At 41.9% G+C, this 25,433-nt stretch overlaps 1 protein-coding gene across 1 annotated transcript in view; it reads left to right on the top strand.

The window, feature by feature from the left end:
• Positions 1-25,433, top strand: part of LOC129092822 (calsyntenin-2-like) — a 165,182-nt gene that overhangs the window by 124,908 nt on the left and 14,841 nt on the right. Inside the window, exons 10-12 of the mRNA XM_054600852.1 lie at positions 9,554-9,716; positions 16,710-16,876; positions 18,848-18,996. Coding sequence (XP_054456827.1) covers positions 9,554-9,716; positions 16,710-16,876; positions 18,848-18,996 — 479 coding nt within the window. The remainder of the gene's footprint in view (positions 1-9,553; positions 9,717-16,709; positions 16,877-18,847; positions 18,997-25,433) is intronic.

The following is a 25,433-nucleotide window of genomic DNA, read 5'->3' as shown; positions in this document are numbered from 1 at the left end:
TTTCTAAATCTTAAATAATTGTCACAAGCACCTGTGTAAGCTCTTGTTATCACCAAAAGAAAAAATAAGGCCAGGACTGTGACTTGCTGTCCAGCACCAGAGTAAAGTTTTATGCTGATGATACAAGATAAGTAGGTTACCAAAACTGTCTAATGAATTACCTGTCTGTTAATTTGTGTTAGCATTTACAACTCTTTGCTCATTTGTAATACATTTGTGTGAACCCTAAATGGACCAGAACTACAAGGAAACAATGGAGTTCTTTGGTATTTGGTCTTTACAGACTAAGGAAATCAAACCGAACAGTATTCGAAGACAATTTAAGATAGACAGGCAGACCACCTGTAGCATTAACCAAGGGTCAATTCAAACCCATGACATTACATGCTACTGCATGCACCTTAAACCACTAAACCACCGGGGCGCCCCCTAATTTATGAAATGACACAGTATTTTCCTCCATTTTAACCGTTCTGTTGCTTTATATAAACCCAACATGGTGAGAAAGTCAATGTGATCACTCTCACTAAAATGGCCATGCAACCTAAAAACCCTGTGGATATTAGCGTGTGTGTGCGTGTGTGTGTGTAGTTGTGCGTGCGTGTTTGTGTGTGTGTAGCCCATTATGAGCTTGTGGAAAGGTCATTTGGCTGTTGACTCCTAGTCTCTGCCGGGAGCGGCTGGATAATTGCTCCTCTAATTAGTCACTTTTGCCAGCCGGTAATTCATAGTCACCTTCAAGTACTTCTCCCACACACACACATAGACATGAATACAATACACCCTGTATATGTATATATACACACACACACACAGACACCTAGTGTTCTTCCACTATCACTTTCTTTTAATTGTTTCTTCTATTTTTGTAATTATAGGCTTTCAGACAGCCAATTGTGAATGCTTACAACAATTGACATGATAATGGTTTCCGTGTTGACACCGAGCTGACGATGATTTATGGCAATTATGCGTTAGCAAACACTTTTGTTAATGAATGTGGATGCTAAGTATTTCCGAGGCAAACATGACTGGATGAGAGCCTTAGCTTTAATGATACCGACATTCATTGAGCTGTTAGACGACAATTTTGTTGAGTACCACCAATATGTCTGTCGATGCTTAATGACAGAATACCTCAATATAAGGCACTTAAGTTTATGTTTGCAGCTTTTTGACCCAGAACTCTGCCTGCATAGAATGCCCCATTCACTAAACATTACAGTCCTTGTCACTGCTGACTCTTACTTTGCTGCTACAGCCTTACTTGGTCTGGTATGACCGGTAGCTTATGATGGCTAGTGCTAGCCTTTTTAGCACACTTAAGATAGACGATGCTGCGTAACTGGCATGACTAAGCGTTCTTATGAATCCCATTGCTTTTCTTGGCAAGACCTGCCCTGACCAGGCGTCCATGCTACTCGAGGTCAATACCTAACCTTAACTACTCACCTTTGCCTCAACCTGCTACAAAGGGTCGGTTTTCCAAGAAATGCGGTGGAATTCATGAGTAAGCATTACTGAAGCGTTTTTCTGCCCCATGATTCATTTTGTATGTGCCAATGATACTAAAGAGTACTACATTTGTGGTTGCATTACAGTAAAACACTATTGTAAGCGATTATTCAGGAGATAAACATTTTATAAAGGGGAACAGACTTCAATATAAGAGCAAGCAGCCAGGTAGCAGTGTCTTCCTTGAGTCTGGATGTCAGCATAAGGTTGCCATGTGACCAGCTGAGACAATAGAGAGCCACTGATCATTTTTAAACTTTGTTTTTTGTACGGATTAAGCCAAAAAAGATATAACGTTTTGCTTAGAGAGCTTTAGATGTGCTTGTATCTTTGGAAAGAGCCGAGCTAGAAGAAGGATATACCTTCGCATCGAACTTTGCAAGAAAGCGATTAAGGTTATTTCACAAAATGTAGAACATTTCCTTTTAGTGTGGAGTTAAGAGTTTTTAAATGATCAAGTATCACACTGAAGAAGTATAATTACACGTGAGTGGCTTGTTTAAAGCTTCAAACTTTTGCACAGTAGTTTGGAAACATTTTTAAGAATCTTGCTAAAAGATAGAAGTATGCAGCCTTTGGATATAATATGGCACATCATCTTTAGAGTGCATCTTTTTATAAACCAAATCATTGATCATCTCAGAGTGGTTCGAATCTCGTTCAAGGCCAGAGCCTCGGTCAAGGACAGAGGCAAGAGTGTCTGCAGCGTCTATTATTCATATCTTTTGGGAGGCAATGAAACTAGAGCACCTCGAGAAAACTCAACACACAACTCCAACCAGGACATCCTGTCTCTGCTGTGGCAGCTACTGAGCTACATTTTAAATACATAGATTGTCAGATTCTACTTCTGCTCTGCACTATTTTTCTAATTTTTTGTTCCAAGCCTTCACATATAAATGGGAAAGTATTATTGCAGTGATTCACTTAACATAAAGTTACAACATCAAAGTCATTGAATTGACCTTTGTATGGTACCAAAACATGTAGTGACAGTTATGTCCCTTTTACAATGATGATCATTTCTTGGTTCTTTTGGTACCCTTCCATCCAATAACCCCCAGCCAATCCAATCACTTCAGTTTACACCTCTGCTTTCACTTTGCCTCTGGAGTAACTTTCTCATTCCCTCCCTGGCTCCTCCCCCCACCCCTCCTTAAAGTCACCTTGTTTCCAATGCTCATCAATCTCTGTTGTGGATCCTTCCTCCAGCAGGCCCTATAGCCACCCCCCTCCTCCTCGTCTGAACTCCCTCCACCTCTTTTACTTCCTCTTTCTTCCATCTTTTCCTCCCTCTCCTCGATCCACGCCCAAACCACAAGCTACAAATAACCTTGTGTTTTTGGGCAGAGCACACTGTCTTTGTCTGGTTGTTTCTAAAGGACTCACCAGTACATTGGGTACATCTAAACAAACTAAAAAAAAAAAAGGTAGGCTTACAATCTCCTTAACCTGGATATTAAATATTTAACTGATTCCCAAATGACCTTCACGATGTCCGTCTTGCTCCACACCAATAGGACATAGTTGGGCGACACGTTCTCATGCTTTTGTGTTGGAAATAAACAACACTAACAATCTACAGCCTTGCAAGTCGTTCCGTGAGGCAACACTTTCTTCTTTAAGTCTTTTCTTCCATCCTTTATTTTCCTCCTCCATCTCTTTTCTTACCTCGCTCCCTTTCATCTCCGCCCTCCCTCACCATCATCTCCCCGCCCTGCCACCTTGCGATCTCAGATCACCTCCTCTCTCTCTCCTCATTCTTTTACCTTTCCTATCTCGTTCCTCCATCTCTGGTTTGAAGTTAGAAGGTTGGATTGGGTGACAGATCTCTTAAAGACTTTCAACTCCAAAGGACTTGAGGCAACAACTCCCACAGTCAGGTTCTAATAGAGAGACAGGAGAAGAAGAAAAGAGACCAAATAAACTGCAGAGAGAAAAAGAGAGCGAGATGGAGGGAGGCAGATAGCAATTTTGTTTTCTTCTCGCCATGGAGTGCCCCAAGAGATGATGAATGATCTTTGATGTGTGATGTTTCCGTTCTCTACCTCGCTCACACTCTCTTTCGCATTTCTTTTTCTTTGTCCTCTGGTTGTTTCACGTCCTCCCTCTTCTTTGTTTGTGTGGTTATTTATTTCATTCATTCCTTCCGTCTGTCAATTTGCATCAGGCAGAGACACAGGAAAGTGGAGGGATTGGGGAATAGAAAACTTTTCGCTTTGCTTTCATAAGCAAGGCAAGCCAGAGCTGAACTTTAACTTTTTGAGCTTTGAAGTTGACACTTAATGGTGCTGGATTGATGTCTGTGCATTCATGTATTCATGCCTGTTAGTGGGTAGGTGTTATTACGAGTGGTGAATCCTTGTGGAATCGCTGTCTTGCTCTTTCACACACAAACGCACACACCCCCGTGTACACATGTACACACACTCGCAGTGGCTTTTTGTCAGTAGTGTATGGCTTTGAGCTTGAGGCATAGTTCTCTGAATTATTTCCAGTCTTGAGGTTTTGTAATGGACACACACACACACGCACAGCAAAGTTTCTCCGTCTCTCTCCAGCTGGCGTCTTCCTATGCATAGCAGTGCACCTGTTCTCTCGAGCTCTAATTTGATGTTTCTGACAAGATGCCGAACTTTTGTGCCACATCCATCAAAGACACTACATTTCAGTTGTAGTCTGGAAGTTAACACTTTCTTTTAACCTGATTATCATTTAATTAAAAAGGTGTGTCACAGTTCTTCCACCATACTGTCAGTAGTTCCATACTCCCTGTCACTCTGTCTCACTCACCTAATTGGCTCACTCTGTTCACCTGCCTGTCACTCTCTCTCAGTTCACTCTGGCCACTCCCAGTGTCAGACCTTCCAGCAATTTCCCGTGGACTGATTTCTCGTTGCCGACCCTGCCTGCCTGTCTGGACTTCCCTGCCTTGCCTGTACCCCGGTCAACGCCTTCTGTCCCCTACCACCGGATTCCCCTACCTTGCCTTTGCCTCGGTTAGCCACCTTAGCCTTCTGTCCCCGACCACGAGTTTAGCCTCCGCTTCCTCTGGTTTCCGTCTGCCTGATCCCCTGCCTGTTTCCCAATGTGAGTCTGACCCTGCCTGTCTGTCTGCTGTGTGCTCAGCCTTAAAATAAAGCTCCAGAACTTTATCTGTCTCCTGGTCGTACTGCTTTTGGGTCCACACCACATCCGTGACAGTAGGGGGAATCCGGTGGTAGGGGACAGAAGGCTGAGTCGTTGACCGGGGCACAGGCAAGGCAGGGAAGTCCAGGCAGGCAGGCAGGGTCGGCAACGGGAAATCAGTCCACGGGAAATTGCTGGAAGGTCTGACATAAATGCAACGAACGACCTGGCAGCGAGTGTGTGAATGAGTGGGGTATTTATACTGCAGGGTGTAGGTGCAGCAGAGTGGGCAGGTGAGAGGGATGGTGCTGATGAGGTGGGTGTGGCAGACAGGTGCACTGCATGAGGCTGATTAGGTGAGTGTGGTGAGAGAGAGGGGGCTGGGCTGAGAGCTGGAAGTGGAACTGGGAGTGGCCGGAGTGAACTGAGAGAGAGTGACAGGCAGGTTCACTTGGCTCTGCTGCCTCGGGGCGATTGGTTGCCCCGTCGCTCAGAGGTCCCTGCGGCCGATCCACCCGGTCACAGCTTTTTTTTCTGTCCTGGCCCCTCAGTGGTGGAATGAACTCCCCACCGACGTCAGGACAGCAGAGTCACTGCCCATCTTTAGACGCAGGCTGAAAACTCACCTCTTCAAGAAGCACTCCCTGAGCCTTCCTCGTAGCACTTATTGCACTCGTATTAGTTGCTGCACTTACTGTATTCGTATCAGTTCGCTGCACTTATTGAATTTGTATTTGTTTACTGCACTTATCCTATTCGTAGTAGTTTGTAGCACTTATTATATTCGTATTAGTCTGTTGCAATTATTGTTTTCGTAGTAATCTGCCTCTGCACTATACTTTTGCTCTGGCTTATGCTTTGAGATGCTTGTTTAAGAAAGGAGATGCACTTATGACTTCTGGTGACTAGTAGTTCTCTTGAATACCTATGTTGAATACACTTCCTGTAAGTCGCTTTGGATAAAAGCGTCTGCTAAATGACTGTAATGTAATGTAATGTAACAGAGTGAGCCAATTAGGTGAGTGAGACAGAGTGACAGGGAGTATGGAGCTACTGAGAGTATGGAGGAAGAACTGTGACAAGGTGAGGTACTTTGCAATCTTTGGATTTTTGTATAAAACTGAATATCTGAGTTTCTAGAAATCAAGATATTTATTGTTTTATCTTGCAAACAAGATCTTTATCTTGTGTGTACAAGAAGGATCTAATATCTGGTACAAAAGATAATACGGAGTCCTGAAAGATAATGTTATTATATCTTCTAGGCAAAATATATTAATGTGTGCGTACAAGAAAATGGTGCACAACATATTATCTTGTTCGTGATCTAGATAAAAAGTGTTTTCAGGGCTTCTTGGTCTCTGTACATTGGAGTCACTTTCGGATGCCAAAGTGTCTTAAAGCTTGCATATATTCTAAGATGCCAATGGGGGATGTCACGAAGACTATATAGCACCCCGCATCTGAATATCTCAGCCCATGGATTTAGATCTACCTTAGATCTTCTTGCAAGCCAGAGCAGACTGTTCTTTTTTTGGGAAGGTAGGCTTAAAGAGACAGGAAATGAAGTGTTTCAGAGATGGGGTGAGGTCCGGTATATTCAGACAGACAGTTTGAGAAAACGAATGTATTTTTTAAAACAATAAAGCATGTGAACATGTTCAAGTAGAAACCCGAAATACAAGTAAAAAGCTGAAAATTAGCATATGTCCCCTTTAAATAAATATATCATTGCCAGACTTATTGTGTGAAGAGCTCCTTGAGTATATGCTAGCAGTGTGCAAAAGTGTCCAATACCCAAAGTTCACACCAGATATGAGACATCAGCAGCTTAACATGAAGAACACTGGTATCCAAGTACCCGTGTCAGTCCTACCCTGTAGTCACAAGCATTAGCTGCTTTACAAAGTAGTACTGTCATGTGTGGCTACATAATTCCTTTCCCTCCTTCTGCTCCCTGAGAGAGATCTCCAACTGACATCCCAGCCCAGCAGAAGCAGCCTCCTCTTGGGCATGAGCGCCTGGCCCTCTACCCTTTGAAGCCTGAATAGGGAAGTCACCCACTAGGCACTCATGTCCCATATGGGCCCGGGCTCTCTTTGAAATACTAAACACAACAACAGGGAAGAAGAAGTGGTGGAGCTTGGGAGGGGACAGTCTGCATGTGTAAATGTCAGAAGGATTAGTGTGTGTGTGTGTGTGTGCATGTGAATGTTTCAAACTTGGCACATGAGTAATGAGATGTAACCATATTGAAGTACAGACACGTGTAAGATTGAGAGCAAAAGTGCAATGTATTCAAGATGCATTGAAATCATAAATAAAACAACTTGCATATACAAAGCATAGGAGCTGCAGGTGTAGAGCTCCCATGTGTTTATGTTCTGCATGTCCTGACATCCTAACTAGCCAATCAAAGTCAATCCTATCAGTATCAATCACATCTGCAGCACCATCACATCGACAATCAGATTACCCCGCAGTGAATATGAGCGCCGACACAGCGCATCGACATGCTGCATATGTGTTAAGCAGCTGTGCGGAATGATCACCAATAGGCCAGATGTTGTATCCCGCACCTCAATAGCAGCAAAAAAAAATGAACCGGATTGATTAGAGCTCCCATCTGCTGCGCTAGCACGATGTTAATAAGCACGCTGCGGAGCCTTCATTAGAGAGGGAGGTTACCCAAGGCTAAGTGTTCAAAGGCTGTCCCGGGTTACATTAGAGGAGCTGAGAGGAGGAGGTGAAGTATACGGCCCAGCGAGCACCGGCACCGCTGAGGTAAAGCATAGCCTGAAGCGGAGATAGTATGGAGAGACGGAGATACTCAGAGACAGACAGAAAGACAGGCCAGAGGCGGCTTGTGCATCAATTAAAATGCACAGCATGTCAGAGTTATTGGTCAAGCACGCTGAAGAGTTGTACAGTCAAGCATTTTTTCGGGAGAAACAGGTGAAGCCATTTTGTTTTAAACAGGCCCTATTATGCTATTTTCCGGGTGCATATTTTTATCTCTAGTTACAGTTACAACATGTTTACATGCGTTAATGCTCATAATCCTCCTTGTTTTTCTCACCCTGGCTGTCCTGCAGCACCTCTTCTCACCCTCTCTCTGAAACGCACCGTTGTAGCGCTTGCTCCTCCCTCCAGAAAGCAAAGTCTGCTCTGATTGGTCAGCTAGCCCGCTCTGTTGTGATTGGTCAACGTTTCACATTTAAAAAAACTCTTCCTCCCAAGTTTCAGCTCCGTCTCTCTCTTTTGTTGTTTGAGGGCCAAACTAGCCGGAAGGAGTTTTACGTCACTTCTGTAACATTGTGACCTCATAAAGTTACATTATGACCTCATAAAGTTACTGAAGTGAAGGAGAGAATTCAATGGAGCCGTTTCAGGAGCTCAAGAGCTTCTGAGGGTTCAGGTTTTACACTCTACAGACCTTTTACATGTAAAAATATATATATATATAACACACTAAAGAAGAGTGGGAAAGTGGAAAAGCATAATAGGGCCACTTTAGAACTTCACATGCACGGATTTTATGTAAAAAAATAATATATTGCCGATTCCATCACAAGATGGAGCTGCGATAGAATAAACAAAACAAATCCCTTCCAACTGAGACAATATACTGTAATATATTCCCATAAATGGCATGAAGATGACACAACAATTTGATTTTTATGCAAGTTTCAATGATTTCAGGGATACACAGGTTGGAAAAATAGAAACCTCCATCTATCAGCACCTTTAACAAATGTCTATGATAAAACGCGAAAGGACTTAAAGATGAAAACAGAGATATGAATAAAGGCAGCATGCCCAGAGAAGAAAAAAACATATGTGGTGACATCTGAGAATAATTCAGTCACGCAGTACACCCCCACACTCACATCATCACCACTATTTAAAATGCCACATACCCAAAATTAGGCTAGTTACATCAGCATCTGTGATGGAAATGTGTCTGTTATCTGCAACATAGTTTATGTGCTTCCAGTTCATATTAGTAGATTGGCACCAAAGTCATGTTTTTTCGGGGAATCATTCCATAGATAAACCAAGGATAAAAAGGTTTTGTAGGAGCTTTCCAGGCACCAACTTTCAAGTCATAGAAAACACATGAAAAATGAGAAGTTAAATGTCCTGGGAAATTATTTCAACATACTCCGGAATTTTTTTTTTAACTGATGATGAACAACTATATCTTACAGAGCTTCCTAAAATGGATACCATTGCCATTTGAAATTAAGCTCAGCTCATATTAAATTTGTTAATTTGCTAGTTTATGGATGACAGTATTTTTGATTAGGCTGCTAGGGTGTGGAAATGATATGAACAACACCCCACAGTCACATGGTAGCACATGCAGGTTACAACTTAACTCAGAATAAAGTAAGTTACATGTAAATATAAGTCACTGCAGGCTGGTAACTGTGGTAGTTTTTGAGGTTTTTTTTATCATAAATTTGTTCCAATTTATCAGCACATAAGTGATTATTTATTTATATAAGTGATAGCCATAGACTGCATGTCTTTAAACAAAATTTTGAGACAAACATAATAGTGTCTGTCCAACTAGAACATTACTGCAAATGTCCTGGAAACATCCTGGAAAAGAGCAAGAACCCTCTGTTTTCGCAAACTCTTTTAAATTCCTTCTTTAAGGAGTACCTTGGTTCCTTCTTTTTTGATGCAGTGACACCACGGCAAATGGACAGAACCAGGCTAGCTGTTTCTCCCTGTCTTGGGTCTTTATGCTAAGCTAAGCTAAGCTAACCGACTGCTGGCTGTTGCAGAATGAGGAAAGCGAATAATAGTGTTGCCCAAAGTGTCAAACAATTTCTTTAAAAGTACAAAAAGTGGAGACCACATATCCATTCATGACACTCTCGTCTTCTCTCCCTGACAGATCTGTGACAAGGAGTGGCATTACTACGTCATCAACGTGGAGTTCCCGGTGGTGACCCTCTATGTGGACGGAGTGACCTACGACCCCTACCTGGTGACTGACGACTGGCCCATCCACCCCTCACAGATTGACGTGCAGCTCACGGTCGGTGCCTGCTGGCAAGGTGAGTGTGCAGAGCCGACGAAGATGATGATGGGATAAGAGATGGTAATAATGGTGACAATGAAACAATGAGGAGCCTGGGACTGAAAGATGAGGTGTATTTAGTATTCTGCTGATTGAATATATAGCTTCTACGTGCGGGCAAGTTCATGAATACGAATAATATTATTACTAGGGGACTCATTGAGTGTTGAACATTTTCTTTGGCCTTGAATGAGCAATTAAGAAGGGCACTTAGTGTGCCTTTGACAAACGATTGAACCCAGCGTGAATGGAGGCGTACAATTGAACTGTCCTTCTGAACTGATAGCTGCCACTAATTGCACGAGGGGTAGAAGAAATTACACTTTTTCACTCAGATCAGCTTACCGTTGATTTGATAGCACAAATGAGATGGCTCAGTGATGCTTAACCCCCCCCAAGATAAAGAGTCAAGTTATCTTTTTGTGCAGGAGCAGGTCATTTAGCGTCGCTTTTATCTGCAGCGGGGAACCCCTCTTCCTCCTCCTCCACCTCCTCCTCTTCCTCCCTGTTCTTTCATTGAACACCCGCCTTTAGGAGGAATAAAAAGGCCTTGAATAGAAAAGAGAGTTGAGAGACGAGTCCTGCTTTTCTAGGTTTTAGCTAAGCCTCTGTAAAGAGTTGGTAAGGTGATACTGAAATCTCAACACAAGCCATTAGCCACAACAGACTGCCTCTAAGTGTCCACCATGTTGATTGCAAACATGTTGCAAAAGATGAGCTCATTTATTCTCCAACCGGATCGGCTTCAGCTCGGAGTGTTGTTTTGAGAGCAGCGCTGAAAAGAAATTCAACATTTGCAAAGCTGCATTATAGTGCGTTTATCTCTGCTTTCTATCGCGCTGCTGAATGGCATCGCAGATAAAATAACAAATTGTAATTTCAGAGTTCAGACAGGACAATGCGATAGCGTGCGAACGGATGGCAGAGTAAACAAAAAAGATTTGTAAGCTCCAAACAGTGGGACTGCAGACAACTGAGATATTTTCTGCCCATATTTAATTAAATTTCACGATATCATTTCACGGCTCATAACATTTAACTGGTCAGTCAGTATGATCCAATGTAAATGCATCCTGCCCGACCAAAGCAAATGAGTGTAATTTAGTATGATCATATTACTGATATTTATGCAAAGAGGGCATTCTAGTGTGGTGTGGCAAGATTTCAGTCTGTAAAATCTGTAATTAAACCTGCCTCAAACCGTCAAGGGAGGCGGCTAACACACATTAATCAGGTTTTATTAGTAGGGCAGGTTTACTGTCTAAAGGTGATAAAGCAGAATAAGCACTGCCTCTGAAGCGTCTTTAACTTTAATCAAAATAAAACATTTGTTGTGGTCAAACGTGATAAATTTTAAAGACTTGAATTTCACTACAAAGTATGGTTTCTTGATAGTGTCAGTGAAAAATGATCCATAAAGTCTGACCGTAAGATATAGAAGCTGTTGGTTTAGAGGAATGACAGTGACAATGATGTGATAACTGTGTACTGTGAGCAATGGACAGCATCATCTGTCTGTGTCTGTGAGAATGCCACAGGTTTGGTTGGTTTTGAATCTCCATCCATCCATCCATCTGTAACCTGCTTATCCAGTTAAGGGTCGCAGGGGTGCTGGAGCCGATCTCAGCTGTCAATGGGTGAAGGTCGCCAGTCTGTCGCAGGGCTGACAGATATAGACAAACAACCATTCACACTCACATCCACACCTACGGGCAATTTAGAGTCTTCAATGCACCTAAGCTGCATGTCTTTGGACTGTGGGAGGAAGCCGGAGAACCCGGAGAGAACCCACGCTGACACGGGGAGAACATGCAAACTCCACACAGAAGGTTGTCCAGCCCGGGAATTGAACCCCTCTTGCTATGAGGCGACAGTGCTAACCACTACACCACCGTGCAGCCTGGTTTTGAATCTACTCTGGTATATTTGACAATTTGGTCTGGTTCGTTTTGACCAGCGTGACAGCTGTCAATCAAACTGTGGTGCAGACTAAACAAAAGAGTGGCTTCCAAATGGACAGGCCTGTGTGAGAGTGTGTGGTTTTAGCATATATTCAAAAGCTAAACTACTATTTCATCTATCCGATGTACATGAACTGTTAAGAAAGTGATCACCTGATCTACTATATAAGCAATTTATAACCCTTTCTTTTTACCCACGGGAACACAAATTCACACTAGTAGGCAAACTGTCAAAAGGAGCTAAAACAGAGGTGTGTTGAGCCAACATGTTCTCATACTGCTCTTGGCGTCACTTTCTAACGCACTGTGTAGGCTAGTGCATCAAACTATCACGCCTCATTACGGTCGCAGTAAACGTGGTTAAAGTTGTGTAATCAAACAAAAACGCTTGCTTAGGTTTAGGCAACAAAATCACTTAGTAAAGTTTAGGAAAATCATCATGGGTGGGGCTTAAAGGACTATTATATTCGAGAAAAGGCAAATATCTAAGACTACACTAGGCAACTCAAACTAAAACAATCAAGAATAAAAAATATTACCTAAGGTAAGAGGGAAATTATGTATTTTAGATTTTGGGGTAAGATAACCCTTTTAAAATAAGTATGAAGTCAGTAAAACATTACAAATTGAACATGAGTATGGAAAACAAGTAACAAAGATCACTAATGTAACTTCTAAATAACTGAGCAACAATTTAGAATATGTAAAAACGGTCAACACAAGCTAAAGGATGCATTGTGAGTTTTTTATCAGACGCCAAGGGGCGTGGCAAAGCGTCGATATTTGAAGCCCTAGGAATGAGAACAGGCTGGTTGAGCCTACCGTATATCCTAGTCTATGTATCTTTGAAGTTTCCCATTAGAGACATGCACATGGACACATGGAGAGATCAACGGCACAGGACACCTCGCAAATACTTCCATTCAAAAAGTACAAGGGCCCTGATATACTCAGAAACTGACACATAGAAGTAGGACACAGTACCTGCTACTGTAGGCAAGTAACGGCCCATCCTTTTCGTGGACAGATTGTTAACACTACAAGGAATAGATTGCGTTGCTCATTAAAATGCATGAGACACACTTGTTAGTGTGTGACTTCCTGCAACAACAAAGCAGTGAATTATCCAGCTGTGAAGTGTGCATTTGCACACTTTCATTCTCCTCCTGATCTCTAATAGAAAGGGTTGCCCCCGCCCGTCCTTCTTCCTTCACCTCTGAGAGTAAGTGCTGGCTGTGCAGTTTTCACACAGTCAGCCTATATTTACCCTCTGACCTGGCAGAGAGTGTTCATTTTCAGAGGTGTGTAACAGTGAGGCAGCCGGGAGGAACACACTCATCTCGCCTCATTCTTCTTCTTTTTTCCCTGTGTAATCACCCTGTGCTTGCCTCCCTCACCACAGCATGCAGGAAGAAGAACTGTTGATTACAAACGTGGACAAATTGGACCATAAATATCTGTTTAAATACAGAATAATGACTAAACACAGGCACGCAGGTAGAGTTACAATAAATCACAAAGTAAACGGGAGACTATCTCTCTTACACTTAAGTAATGGTCCTATTTCCAGCTCACCCATGCCTCTTCAGTCTCATCTGTTGCTCTTTTGGAAATGACGCAAATAGATCTGAGGAGAAGGGAGAGTGAAGATCTATTGAGCATCGGGCGCTGCACATAGCGGCCACATAGCGCTGACACCACGTAAAAACCAGCCTCTCTGTAAAGTGGAATGATCAGCGGTTTCATCACCCATATCATCCGCGCTCCGCAGCGTCTCGCTAATCCCCTCTCCTCTGTCTGGGACCCCTTAATGGTTTCTCTGGCCACGGCCTAAATTGATAACATCTGTCAGGGAGGGACCGAGCGGAGAGGTGGACATCTAGAGAGAGAGAGAGAGGGAGGGCAGGAATAAGGGAAGGAAATAGTAGCTGAGTTGAGGAAGGGGGGAGCAGGTGAAGCATAAAGAAAGAGGGGAAAAAATGGGTTTGGCGTAGTTTGTAATACGTGAATAGAAATGTGATGTTGTGGTTTTTAGAAGAGAGACTCTAATCTCCCGGTACCTGGCAGGGTGTCAGAAAGCACTTAAATGCTGGCTCTCAGTATGCAAAGCAGCTGTGGTTGTTATACTGAACTGAAACGAGAGCCAGATAACTTTCATTCAGGGAAGATTGCTGACAATGAACGAAGGAATCAATGAAGGGCTGCCAGCCATACAACACAAAGAATACATATATTTACAGAAAGACCATCCAAAACCATAATCACTGACTGTTTATCCGCCTGTCAAATTTTTTCCTTCCTGGCACAGGAATCCTGTAAAGAATCTTGAATCCGCATTTGATGGCTTCATTATATTGTGCTTCAACACTGTAGCTGAAGATTTCAGCATCCTCACCAGTTGATTGGGGCAACTGGGGGCTTAGTGGTCGAGCAGGCTGGTCCTTCAATCAGAGGATCGGCAGTTTGATCCCCGGCTGCGCTAGTTCAGGTCCATGTGTCCTCGGGCAAAACACTTAACCCTACATTTAATGGGTGTGAATGGTTAGTTAGAGTCCTGATGGACAGGTGGCACCTTGCATGTTAGCCCCGGCCATCAGTGTATGAATGGGTGGATGATGACATAGAAAATATACAAGTACAAGTCCATTTACTATTTAATGATCTATGTAGAAGAAACCAAAAAAAACTATATACTAAAACTTAATACACATAGAATTGACTAGTCATGACCATGGCCTAATTTTACATAATCTATTACCCCATAAATGTATGTTGATGATATGTTAGTTTGAATTTAGAAGTAATGCTAATATACTGCTAACGCTTGCAGCTTTCTTTACAGAGGGTAGATGATTTCACATTGCCTTTTTCTAACATTTCTGTGCTCGTGTTTTTTAAAAAGCAGCTGTCCAAAGCTTGACAGGCTCAGTAGAGGAGTTTAGTGACAGATCAAGACAGAAAACTAAGTATAAAAAAGATGATCAAGAAGTCTTTTTCCTGCTCGCTTTCTTCAAAAGTCTCTCAGTAATTTGGTAGCAGGTGCATGAGGGCTCACGCTGCCACACATGCTGAGGGGGCGAGACCCAAATTAATGGGAAAAGAAATCACTGAGTGAGCAACAAAGAGAGTAATGACAGAAAACAGCACAGCTAAGGGGGAAGAGTTTCGGCGAGAGAGGTTTTATAGCTGCCCCCCGTATTTCAATCTGCCCAGTCAAGAAAAAAAGCCTTTGTCAGTCTCTCCACTGGGAAGGCAAGCAGGCAGGGAGGTAGATGACAATGCAGTGGGTTGATATGGGAAGATCACACAACCAGTAGGACTCTGCTACACGGGCAACAAATAAGCTCTACCCATGTGACCATAGTGTACAATGTTCCTGCAGTTTAGCCGTCGTAGAGCAATGATTCTAAATTGAATGTCTGCATTTGCTGCAGTCCATTTCTCTTCTATTTTCACAGCCAGGAAAATAGGGCATGATAAAGTAACTTCAAGTAGTTATGTCTCCAGCTGCTCCTGAATGAGCTGCTCACACTGTGGACACATCACTCACGGCGGTGATAGATGTGCGTGCGTCGTCCACAGGGAATTAGAGGTTAGGTCAGGCTTGGGAATGCCTGATGAAGAATAGCCAAGGGGAAGTGAATTGAGGATTCCCCCAACTCCAGTTACTGAAGAATATTGCATAGTATTTCTTCAGTCGCCAACTGGATTACCTGGTTCAAGGAATAAATGTATCTCTTCCCTACTTTATTTTTTTTAATTTGTCGCTGGCTGTATGGTTGGAGGGTAGTTTAAAATGGGAGCAACTTTCCTGTTGTTTTTTTTTTATTGGTTTATTTGGAAGGGATAGTGCACTTTATGAAACATTTCAGTAAGTTAGAGCCAAAATTCTGGTTCATTATTCTCTTCCGTCCAAGCTGATTGGGACCCATTCCATTTTTTGCTGTATCTACTGGTTAACTGGAATTGCAACATTGCTCAGAAGTAGGCTGGAATAGCAAGCAGTAGCTTTTTTTTTTTAACATGGTAAACCTCAGACATTCCCCGTCACTCGTCACTTTCAAAACTGCACTTAAAACTCATCCATTTAAATCTGCTTTCAACCTGTCATGCTAGTTAAAAGTATGTATTTTTGTCTTATTGTTGTTTTGTTTATTTCTGTTATAATATCATCTCTCTGCCTTTTGTTTATTTTGTTTCTGTCTTTATCATGTGAAGTGCCTTTGAGTACCTTTTTGAAGCGCTGTACAAATAAAATGTATTATTATTATATACACAGAATCACATACTCAATGATTGAACACATAGAAACTGGCACTCGGTCAACGTCTTTTAGATAATGACTAGTGTGCACACATTTCCAAATGATGAAAACTAAGTTTAGAAAGGAAAACAAATGTTACTTTTTGCTGCAAGAGGCATGAGGCAGATATTTTGATAGAGAGATATTGTATGCACCTTATATAGATGTTTGCCCATCGGTCACTGAAAAATTTTTTTGGGGAGTATGCAAAAGTTTGGACTCTTTTGATAACAAATGTTATTAGATGAAGCGACCGTCAGGGCTTTGGTGGATTACAGCCAGAGTTGGAGGAAAGGGAAGATAAAGTGAGGAAATAAAGGTGAAGTTTTCATACCCAGAGCTAGTAACCTTTCACTAATGAGTGGTTTGGAGACTTCTCTTGCTGGTATTGGCCTTTATGGAGTTCAGAGAACATACTTTATACGTGTTGACTTTTTTCTTACCTCTATCTCGATGGTATGCCTGAGAAACACTTGCGCTTTAACATAGCAGTACTCTTTGCTTAGTTACAGAATAGAGACACAAAGCATCCATCTTAAGGCTAATTATAGGCATCAAATTGGTCATCAGGACTCATAATAAGAGAGCGGATAAGGTCACTGTCAGGGACTTATATGTGCCACATACCATCAGAGACGAACATGACACCATGGTGATTCCTCTAGATTAACCCTGAACTTTTTGTGATTTATTGTTTTGTGTGTAGGTGGGGAGGTGACCAAGCCGCGGTTCACTCAGTACTTCCGGGGCAGCCTATCCGGACTGACCATCCGACCGGGGAAGATCGAGAGTCAGAAGGTCATTTCCTGTCTGCAGGCCTGCAAAGAGGGACTGGACATCAACTCCCTCGAGAGTCTGGATAAGAACATAAAGGTATTCATTTATTCCTTTTTTATATGTCGTTTTTTTATACATATTAAACAAGCATGATATGACATGGTAACATTGGTGAGCCTAAGCTAAGCTAACCGGCTTCAGGACGTATTGATATTCATCAACAAGGCATGAGAGTGGCATCAATATTCTCATCTAACTATTTGCAAGAGAGCAAATAAGCAGATGCCAGAATGGTGAACTATTTCTTTAAAATCACTTCCTGCAAGCAGTAAAAGTTTGTTTTCTACTGAGTATACATTCAACATATTACATCCTCCTCTGCTGCACAAGCAAAAACACACATTTTGATCCGAGTTGAAAGACAAACTCTCCCTCTTTTGATCACCAGTTGGCTCCCACAGACACCCCCACACCCCCACAACACTCTCACCAGCTCAGCTAATCCATCTCCCTGCACTGTGGAAGATAGAGGGCAGACAAGATGGATAGGGGGGTTTGTGTAGACTCAAACCCCCCCTACCCACCCATCCTCAGCTGCTTTAAGTCTTTCTCTATCTTCACTCTTCTTCTCTTCCCTCACTCTGGCTGCTCCTTCCATAGAGCTCCCTGTGCTGTGGTCCACAAAGAGATCCATGCCAGCCTTCTGAGGAGACAAGGTGGGATGAGGAGAGAGGACGAGAGAGGAGGGCCTCTCGAGGGGGCCAGTGTAGTTTAATCTTTTGAAAGCAATTTCATTTTCTTCTTAGCAGCACACTCGTAGGGCTCCCATAAGTCCACGGGAGGCTTAAGGACAGCGTTTAGCCGAGCAGGTGCGGCACAGTCAGAGGAGAATAACGGGGAAGGGTAAGGGAAGGCGGAGGGAGGGAGGTTGAGGCGAGAGACGGCAAGGTTTGAAGGAGGAAATGACAGGGGAGAGGGAGCGCATTGGAGGGCCCCATGGAGAGCTGAAGTACCGTCACACTGCTGCTGAGAGCCAGTTTTGGGAAATGGCAGACACTCAGTGCAGTTCTAGCAGGAGACCACTAAAACTCACTTAAAAGTAAGAAGGACTTCAAATCCCTACCATCAAACCCAGCAGGAGAACACTCACCTCTGCCAAACTATACTTGCAAGCAGAGTCCGCCAAGTATTTTCGAGCCTCTTGACTTAAAGGGTCATATCAGTGTTTTGGACCGTTTACGACAAAGTTCACCAATATTCCTTTTACTATCACACTCCTATTTAGCTTCCTGTTGTCAGTGCAGCCACGGGTGTTCATTGATTTCTGTATAGAGTATGAAAATCCATTTGCAAAGGCCTAAGACTAAACCTTCAAATAGGCAATCTATCACAGTGAACGTCAGATCTGTTGTCAGTCAAAGTGACCTTACTGTTTCTTAATAATGCAGTCCAAATATGATGCTCACTTTGATGTATTCCCTGTTTCAAGCAAGTCTCTGAAAGCTCTGGCTCATTATACTGTGTTTTGAAGTAAATCAATGGCTGGCTAGAAGGTATAAAATCAAAGTCTCTATTGCATGCTTTAGACCTACAATACTACAATTATTCTGTCTGTATATATAATATTTTAGTTATTGTGGATTTTTAACTTTTTTTTAACGTATTTGTATTATTCTTTACTGCGTTATTAATTATTTAAACATTTACTATGTCTCTTGTTTGCACTATCCTCTCTGCTGCTGTGATCCTGCAAATTTCCCCGCTGCAGGACAAATAAAGGATTATCTTATCTTATCTTATCTTATCTTTTAACCATTTCTATTACAAAGCCGAAATAAGTAAATCCTGATGTCTTTACCTCTGGAAATGAAGGTATTTTTGTGGTAGATGTATGACACATTGAAGCTGCAGGTTAATCTGTCCATGCCCTCTCCCTTCTAAGAGTCACTTTGTCTTTCTTTCTTTCTTCATAAAACATATCTACAGCATCCCAAATGGAACGAATTGAGTGCAGCTATAGATGGCTCCGGTCTCTATCTAACATCTCCGTTTTTTCTCTTTCTGTAGTTCCACTTCAACCCTGCCCAGTCCATCTTGGTAATGGAGGGAGAGGACTTGGAAAACATGAACGCGGCTGTGAGGAAAGTTTCCTACATTAACTCTCGTCAATTTCCCACATCGGGCATCAGACGTCTGCACATCTCCACTACCGTCCAGTACGTACAACACTTCTTCTCCTCTTCTTTCCTCCCATTGTCTTTTTCTTTCTTTTTTTAACTTTCTATCTGCAGTCCTACATTTGTTTCCCTTCATATTTTCTGGGTTTCTCTCTATCCCCCTCCCAGATATGAGGAGTGTTAACGCACATTGACACTTCTGTTAAGTATTAAGACAACACAGTAGATATCACAGCCTGACTGATACGTAATTCCAATCTCACGCATTGATCCCAACCTCTCTCTCTCTCTCACGCTCTGTGTTTACCCTTTCCTCTGCTGTCTTTTTCCTTAAATACACCATTTGATGTTCCCTGTCGCCACTGGGACCAATTTTTACATTTTCACGTCATGTTTTAATAATTCTGCCTTGGTTTTGCCAGAGGAACGAGTGAAAAGAGAGATAGAAAAAAAAAAGAGAGAAAGAGAGAGAGGCTGGCGGGTAAAACAGCCTCCCTTGGCAGGTTACCATTAAAATTCATGATTGTTTTAAATATATGTAGACCCCTGCAGCGCGGCCCCGGGAGTTGACTATCCACCCTCCTGCTGGGTTCGATGCACGCCCGTGGGCCTAAGAACTTCAACAAACACAGCAGAAGTAAAGCGTGTGTGTTCGTGCATGTTGATGTGTGCGCTGCACTTGCTGCTGGTGATGAAGCAGAGTCATCTCAGTTAGAAGCTCTCTGATTATCAAGGAATACATTATGTTAATGACGGCTAAGCTTGCGTCATCGCTAAGTGTTGTTTTAATTAAGTTTTTCTCGCAGACTGCTGACTGGTCTGCTGGTTGCCGTAGCTGTGTGCATGTCTGAGTGTTTTTGTGCGTGTGTGTGTGTGTGTGTGTGTGCGTATAACAGAGTGGAAACAGAGTGAAACACTACTTTTGGATATGTGTGGCAAATGTGCGAGAGGGCATCCATTCAAAAGCATGTGCAGAGACTCACTGATGAGCTGTATTTTAGCTGCCAGTTTATTTTTATGTTCACGTGCAGATGAGAAACCAGTTTGAAAAACAAATTGCTCCTCATCTAAGTTAGTTACGCTGAGAGCCTGAAACATGGCCTCCTGCTATAACACTGAATAAACTCCCCAGTATCGCTCCTCACAAATGCCCCATGATGTTAAATATTTCCTGCCAATGCAATTAAACTTGTTTTCTTGCTGACGCCTAGTAAGTGTAATTACTGCGAGCATCGACGAAATAATTAAGCAAACAGCGCTAATCTTTAAAGACAACCCTGCTGGACTCCCCTGTTATTTCGTCTTTGGGATAAACTTATTTCTTTTTTTTTCTCTCATGGTTAGAGGTTAAGAGATTATGTTAACAGAATAGATATAAACCAGCATATAAATAGAGTGAGAAAATATGCTAATTAAATGGAGAAAAGATACAACTCTTTGCTAACGATCCATAAATGCAATGCTTTTAAAACTTTAGGTTTGACACCTGTTTTTAATGACAAAAAAGTTATTAGGACTCTCTCAAGACTCTCTGAAATTTCAATTTACTGCCCACTATACATTAAGCTACTTAACATTTACAATATAGCATCAGTAGGCAAGATTAGGCATGCATACCAGTTTAACCAATAGCACACTAACAATAAGTGTGCAAGAGAGTTCTTTGGAAAGGCTGAAGTGCCCTCTCATCCACATGCCAAATGACCTCTTTCACAGCCATTGGCAGTTGTGCGGCCTGTTAATTATGGTAGTGTGATTGATTTATTTTTTTCTCCTCCACCCGCATTCTGCGAATACCCGTTCTTTTCTCTGCCTCTGATTGGCTATTACTCGTTTACTTCTTCGTTGAAGTTTATTGCTGATGAACAAGATTAGTGGTCAGTCGGTCTCAGATGTGAATGTTTTTTCATAAAGATGACAGCCTTCTTGTATAGTGCTCTCATATATAAATAGAATGTCCTAATAATGGGAGAAAATTGTTTTTAAATATTTTGATATATACATTTGCTACCTGGATAGAATACAATTACAGTTTTGGTGGAGGTAATTGAATATAGTGATTAACAAGAACATTTAAAAATGGCACTAGATGAGTGAACGAGGGAGTTATTTCCATGCAGCCTGTGATAGCGACGATATATATGTTTTTTTTATGTAATTCTACCTCTTAGCCCTTCATTACTATTCATGAACTTCTCCATAAAATACTTACAAGATATAAGGCCTACTCAGATTTATCAATTTTATGTAAATGATATGTACCTTTGAGGGAATTTAGCACAAGTTTTACGGCATGCTTCATGCAATTTCATCGAATCTCGTAATAAGAGTATAACCCTTTATGTTGGGTTCTATGTATTACAAGACAGGATGGACCAGGTTTATAATGTAAGTTCTATTTTTATACGTTTTAAACTATAATTCTGGCCGCATTGCCCCTTTAACAAATCGTGTTCTTCCTGCTGCAAGAAGTCACAATATCTGACAAACATCAGTTGTTTCTCTTGGCTGTCGGATGTTTATCTTGGGTCAGAAGTTTGGGCAGATTGTGTTGCCGAGATTTGTTTGATGTGTCAACATGTCACTGAGGCCTGCTCGGACACGTGACGTACCCTTCATGCATATAGAGATAAACCTTCAAAAGCAAGCTTGCCGCTATAAAAAAAAAAAGCAATAGCTGCATTTAAGCACATGTGCAGAGACAGTAAATCTGTGTGGTTTCAAAATAATTACATTTTAAGAGAAGCATTCACAAAGGTTTGTTTACTGCACATGATATTTCTGTCTCTTTGCGCTCCACCACTAGCTGGGAGAGATTAATTATAATGTTGAAGTGAAATGTGTGATTAACAGGGTAAATATTTTCAGCAATGTCAGAGATAATAGCGGACCCCTTAGGAATTTGTATTTCACCAATTATATGCGAGTGTAGATGTTGTTTTTACACAAGAGTTGGAACAATACAAGTTCTTTTCTAAATCATATCTCCTCAACACAGCTTTAAAAAGTAAACAATAATAAAGTGACTTATGAGTAAACACCTCTATTGAGTACAAGATGAATGGGCTTTGCTTATTACTACTTAGCTTATGTTGCTGCTAAAGATAATGAATGGTCTACGTTTTGTCGTAGCCGTGTCAGCAGTGTGTGTGTGTGTGTGTGTGTGTGTGTGTGTGTGTGTGTGTGTGTGTGTGTGTGTGTGTGTGTGTGTGTGTGTGTGTGTGTGTGTGTGTGTGTGTGAAAATAATCTTTACAGGGCCCCCAACACAGTGATGCAACTTCATTTTAATGTATTTTTGACTATCATTACCATATTTGTGGGGAATCCATGTGTAGAGTCTGACAGTTGACATGTACAGTAGGGGAAGAATATAAAACATGTGTGATTATATGTTAGTTAATAACCTCCATAAAACGGGTGATTTAACTTCCAATTTGTTGTTTTAGTACTTCCTCCAAAACCAACCAACAGAAAAAGATTCACTTCAACCGAATTATTTTTTTCTTGCGAGCCAGAAAGCAGCCTCCCGCCATAAAACGTCAGCAAGTGCTGAAACCCCCCCCCCCCAACTGCCCCAGACAGTATCATTCCCCGCAAATAAACAGGGATGTTAATTAATTCCTCCAAATGTGATTAAATGTGTTTCGTGCTGACGACTAATAACTGCAATTACCGCAGGCATCGAGAAAATAAAAGTAGTCGGCGCTAATCTTTGCAGGCTCCCTTGTCATATTTCTTTATAATTAAGTTGGACTGGCTCCAGTAGGGTTTTTATTTCTAGTTTTTTTTTCTCAGCTCGGCGGGCCCACGCAGCATCCGTCTCCCTGCATCACTGAGTTTGTATCTCCCACCGCTCACAACAATGGCTTCGTGCCCGAGCAGCGAACAGACACACAGCACACCGGCTGTGGCCAAAGGAAAGATAAGGAGAGATTACACGATGCCCACGAAACAGGCTTTTGTCTCAAACTGTGGCCTCAGACAACTGACTGCGGAGGATTAGAGACGATAGTTAAGTTTCCATCCAGCTGTCGGGCCAAATTGGACGGATTTTTTAGGTATTATTTCAAAACACTAAAAGTGAATTTGATCTTTTTAATCAGATGAGTTAAAGCCGTTTAGTACGCTTGCTGGATGTAGAACTAATCAGGTCTTAGAAGAAATTGTCACTTTAAGTTTGTGCTATCGAAAGACAAAAAAGGAAGAATGAATAAAGAAATGTGCTTGGCCAATTGTTGATTGGCTCGTTTTGGTGTCCCTGAAGTAATCGATCCGCTATCATGTTTTATACAAAATGTATTAACCCAAGTTCTGCTTTGTGCTTTTTGCAATTTCAGTTCCCTTGTCTTCAAGCCAATTTTGTTTCCTTTCATGGGCTTTTGATTAGGTTTTTGAAATGAAAATATGTGGTTAACACAAGTTTAAGAGATTTTAACATTTTGTCTTTTGACATAAAATACGTTAGTAAGTGCTCCACTATCCAATTTATACGCTCTTACAAATATCATACAAGTTATCTTGCTGAACAAAACATCAAAGTAATGTCAATGTCTCTGCAATAACCTTAGATCCAATGGAAGAATACCATTGGCTTTTTGCCGAGGTGACCTGCAGCCCTCTATTCATATCTCTATATGATTTAGATCCCAGTCTCAGGTATTTTTGTACAATATATCAATGGTTCCCCTCCTTTCCTGTTAAGCGTTAGCTGAATGAACCACAGCCTTTACAATATATACGTGGCAGCAGTGTCAGTTTTCTCAGCAGTGTCTGAAATAACTCCCTACAGCACAGTCATCATTTAACAGTATATGATTGTCTGAATTCTGAGTGTCAAACGTACGGACTATATGCCTTCCAATCAGTGCTCTCGAAATCTCAATTTACTGCTAACTATAGAGTACACTATAGTGTCTTTTAAGGAGAAGTGAATGACTGAATGAGGGTTTCATTTGACAGTTTTGGCGTGCAGTGTGATAAGAGGTTTTAGGCAAACCATTCCCCAGTAAAGAGTCATGTACAGTATATACTTCATGATTGCAACTCAACACTTCCTCCAGAATGTTCACATTAGAAGCCTAGCAGCCTTTCCTTTATTGCAACACCTTTACATTTCAAATTCAATAGGAGGTTTTGTGGATTGAAGCTCAACGTCAAGCAGTGAATGGCAAGGAAGAAAAGAAAAGTAGGATTAGCATGTATACAAAATGTCTGTAAAAGGGAGAAACTGGGAGCAGCGGAGTGGTGGCTAGAACATAATGTCGTTAAATGACTCATCGTTGTTGTATTGGTGGACTTCGTGCTGTGGAAATGGACACTGTACTAAATTTCCCATGTGACTGTATACATTTAATTCCACCACTCTCAACCTTGGAGCCCCATCAGCTGTTGGAGTCTGCCTACCTTGGATATCCTTAACAATAGGATATAAAACCCCAAGTTGTAGGGATGAGAAAATGTGTACAATAAGTCAAAGTTTAGGATATATCTCCCAGAAACGTATCATACACATCCAGTATCCAAAGACACGTCTTATACGATTTGCTTTGACATCCAGCCAAACAAATATTTTTCCTTTCATTGTTTCTAATTATTTTCACAGTGATTCATATAAAAATACCCAGCTAGAAATGATAAAACCAGATGGGAATTCATCATATGGATTTATGCATTGCTGTATAGTTTACATCAGAATGTAGGGGAGAAAATACAGGATGCATAACAGCTGAAATATCATCGCCCAGGTTTTCCAAATGCAGGAAATAAGCTTGTTATGAGTTCTTGCTGTAGCTGGTTACTGAGCTCGAGGAGGGGAGAGGAAGCATTGATGTCCCTCCCACTGACAGATGTTTGTGTGCTTGAAAGGCCTTCGGTGAAATGTAAAAACAAAAAATCAGGTTGTTTGTTCAGCTTTCACGGCTTACACCATCACCACCCCTCAAATACTTTCCCTCCTCTCCTCTCTCTCCCTCCCCCCCTCTGTCCTTTTTCTCATTTTAGTGTCTCTTGTTTTCCATTTGATTGATGTGTAATCCGCACACCACTGGCTTCTGTGTATGTATGTGTGTGTGTGTGTGTGTGTGTGTGTGTGTGTGTGTGTGTGTGTGTGTGTGTGTGTGTCAACCAATGCAGTTGTGAGTCAGATGTCTACACTCATTTCTGCAAGTATGGCCAATCTGTTTCTGTCCGCTCACCCACCACTACCCCCCCAAACCCCCGTGCGGCTGTGTTGTGAGCTCACAGCCGGCTAGCTTAAGTCCTACAGAGCCGATACGTGTCCGTCTCGTAAAGGTTGCCAGTGGACGCTGTGCATTTAAACACATGCTTGCACACGCTGACATGGAAAGGCAGGGAGGCAGACATGCACGTATGAAAACACAGCGGGCAGATCTGTGTCCGCTGCCTGAGCATTGTGGCCTGGATTTATCAGCTTTTAGTGCAGCTGAGAGCCCCTGCTGGTATTGATAAGCACCGT

This window comes from Anoplopoma fimbria, chromosome 1, assembly GCF_027596085.1.
Source record: "Anoplopoma fimbria isolate UVic2021 breed Golden Eagle Sablefish chromosome 1, Afim_UVic_2022, whole genome shotgun sequence".
Classification (NCBI taxonomy): domain Eukaryota; kingdom Metazoa; phylum Chordata; class Actinopteri; order Perciformes; family Anoplopomatidae; genus Anoplopoma; species Anoplopoma fimbria.
This window is presented reverse-complemented; position numbering and strand designations above follow the sequence as displayed.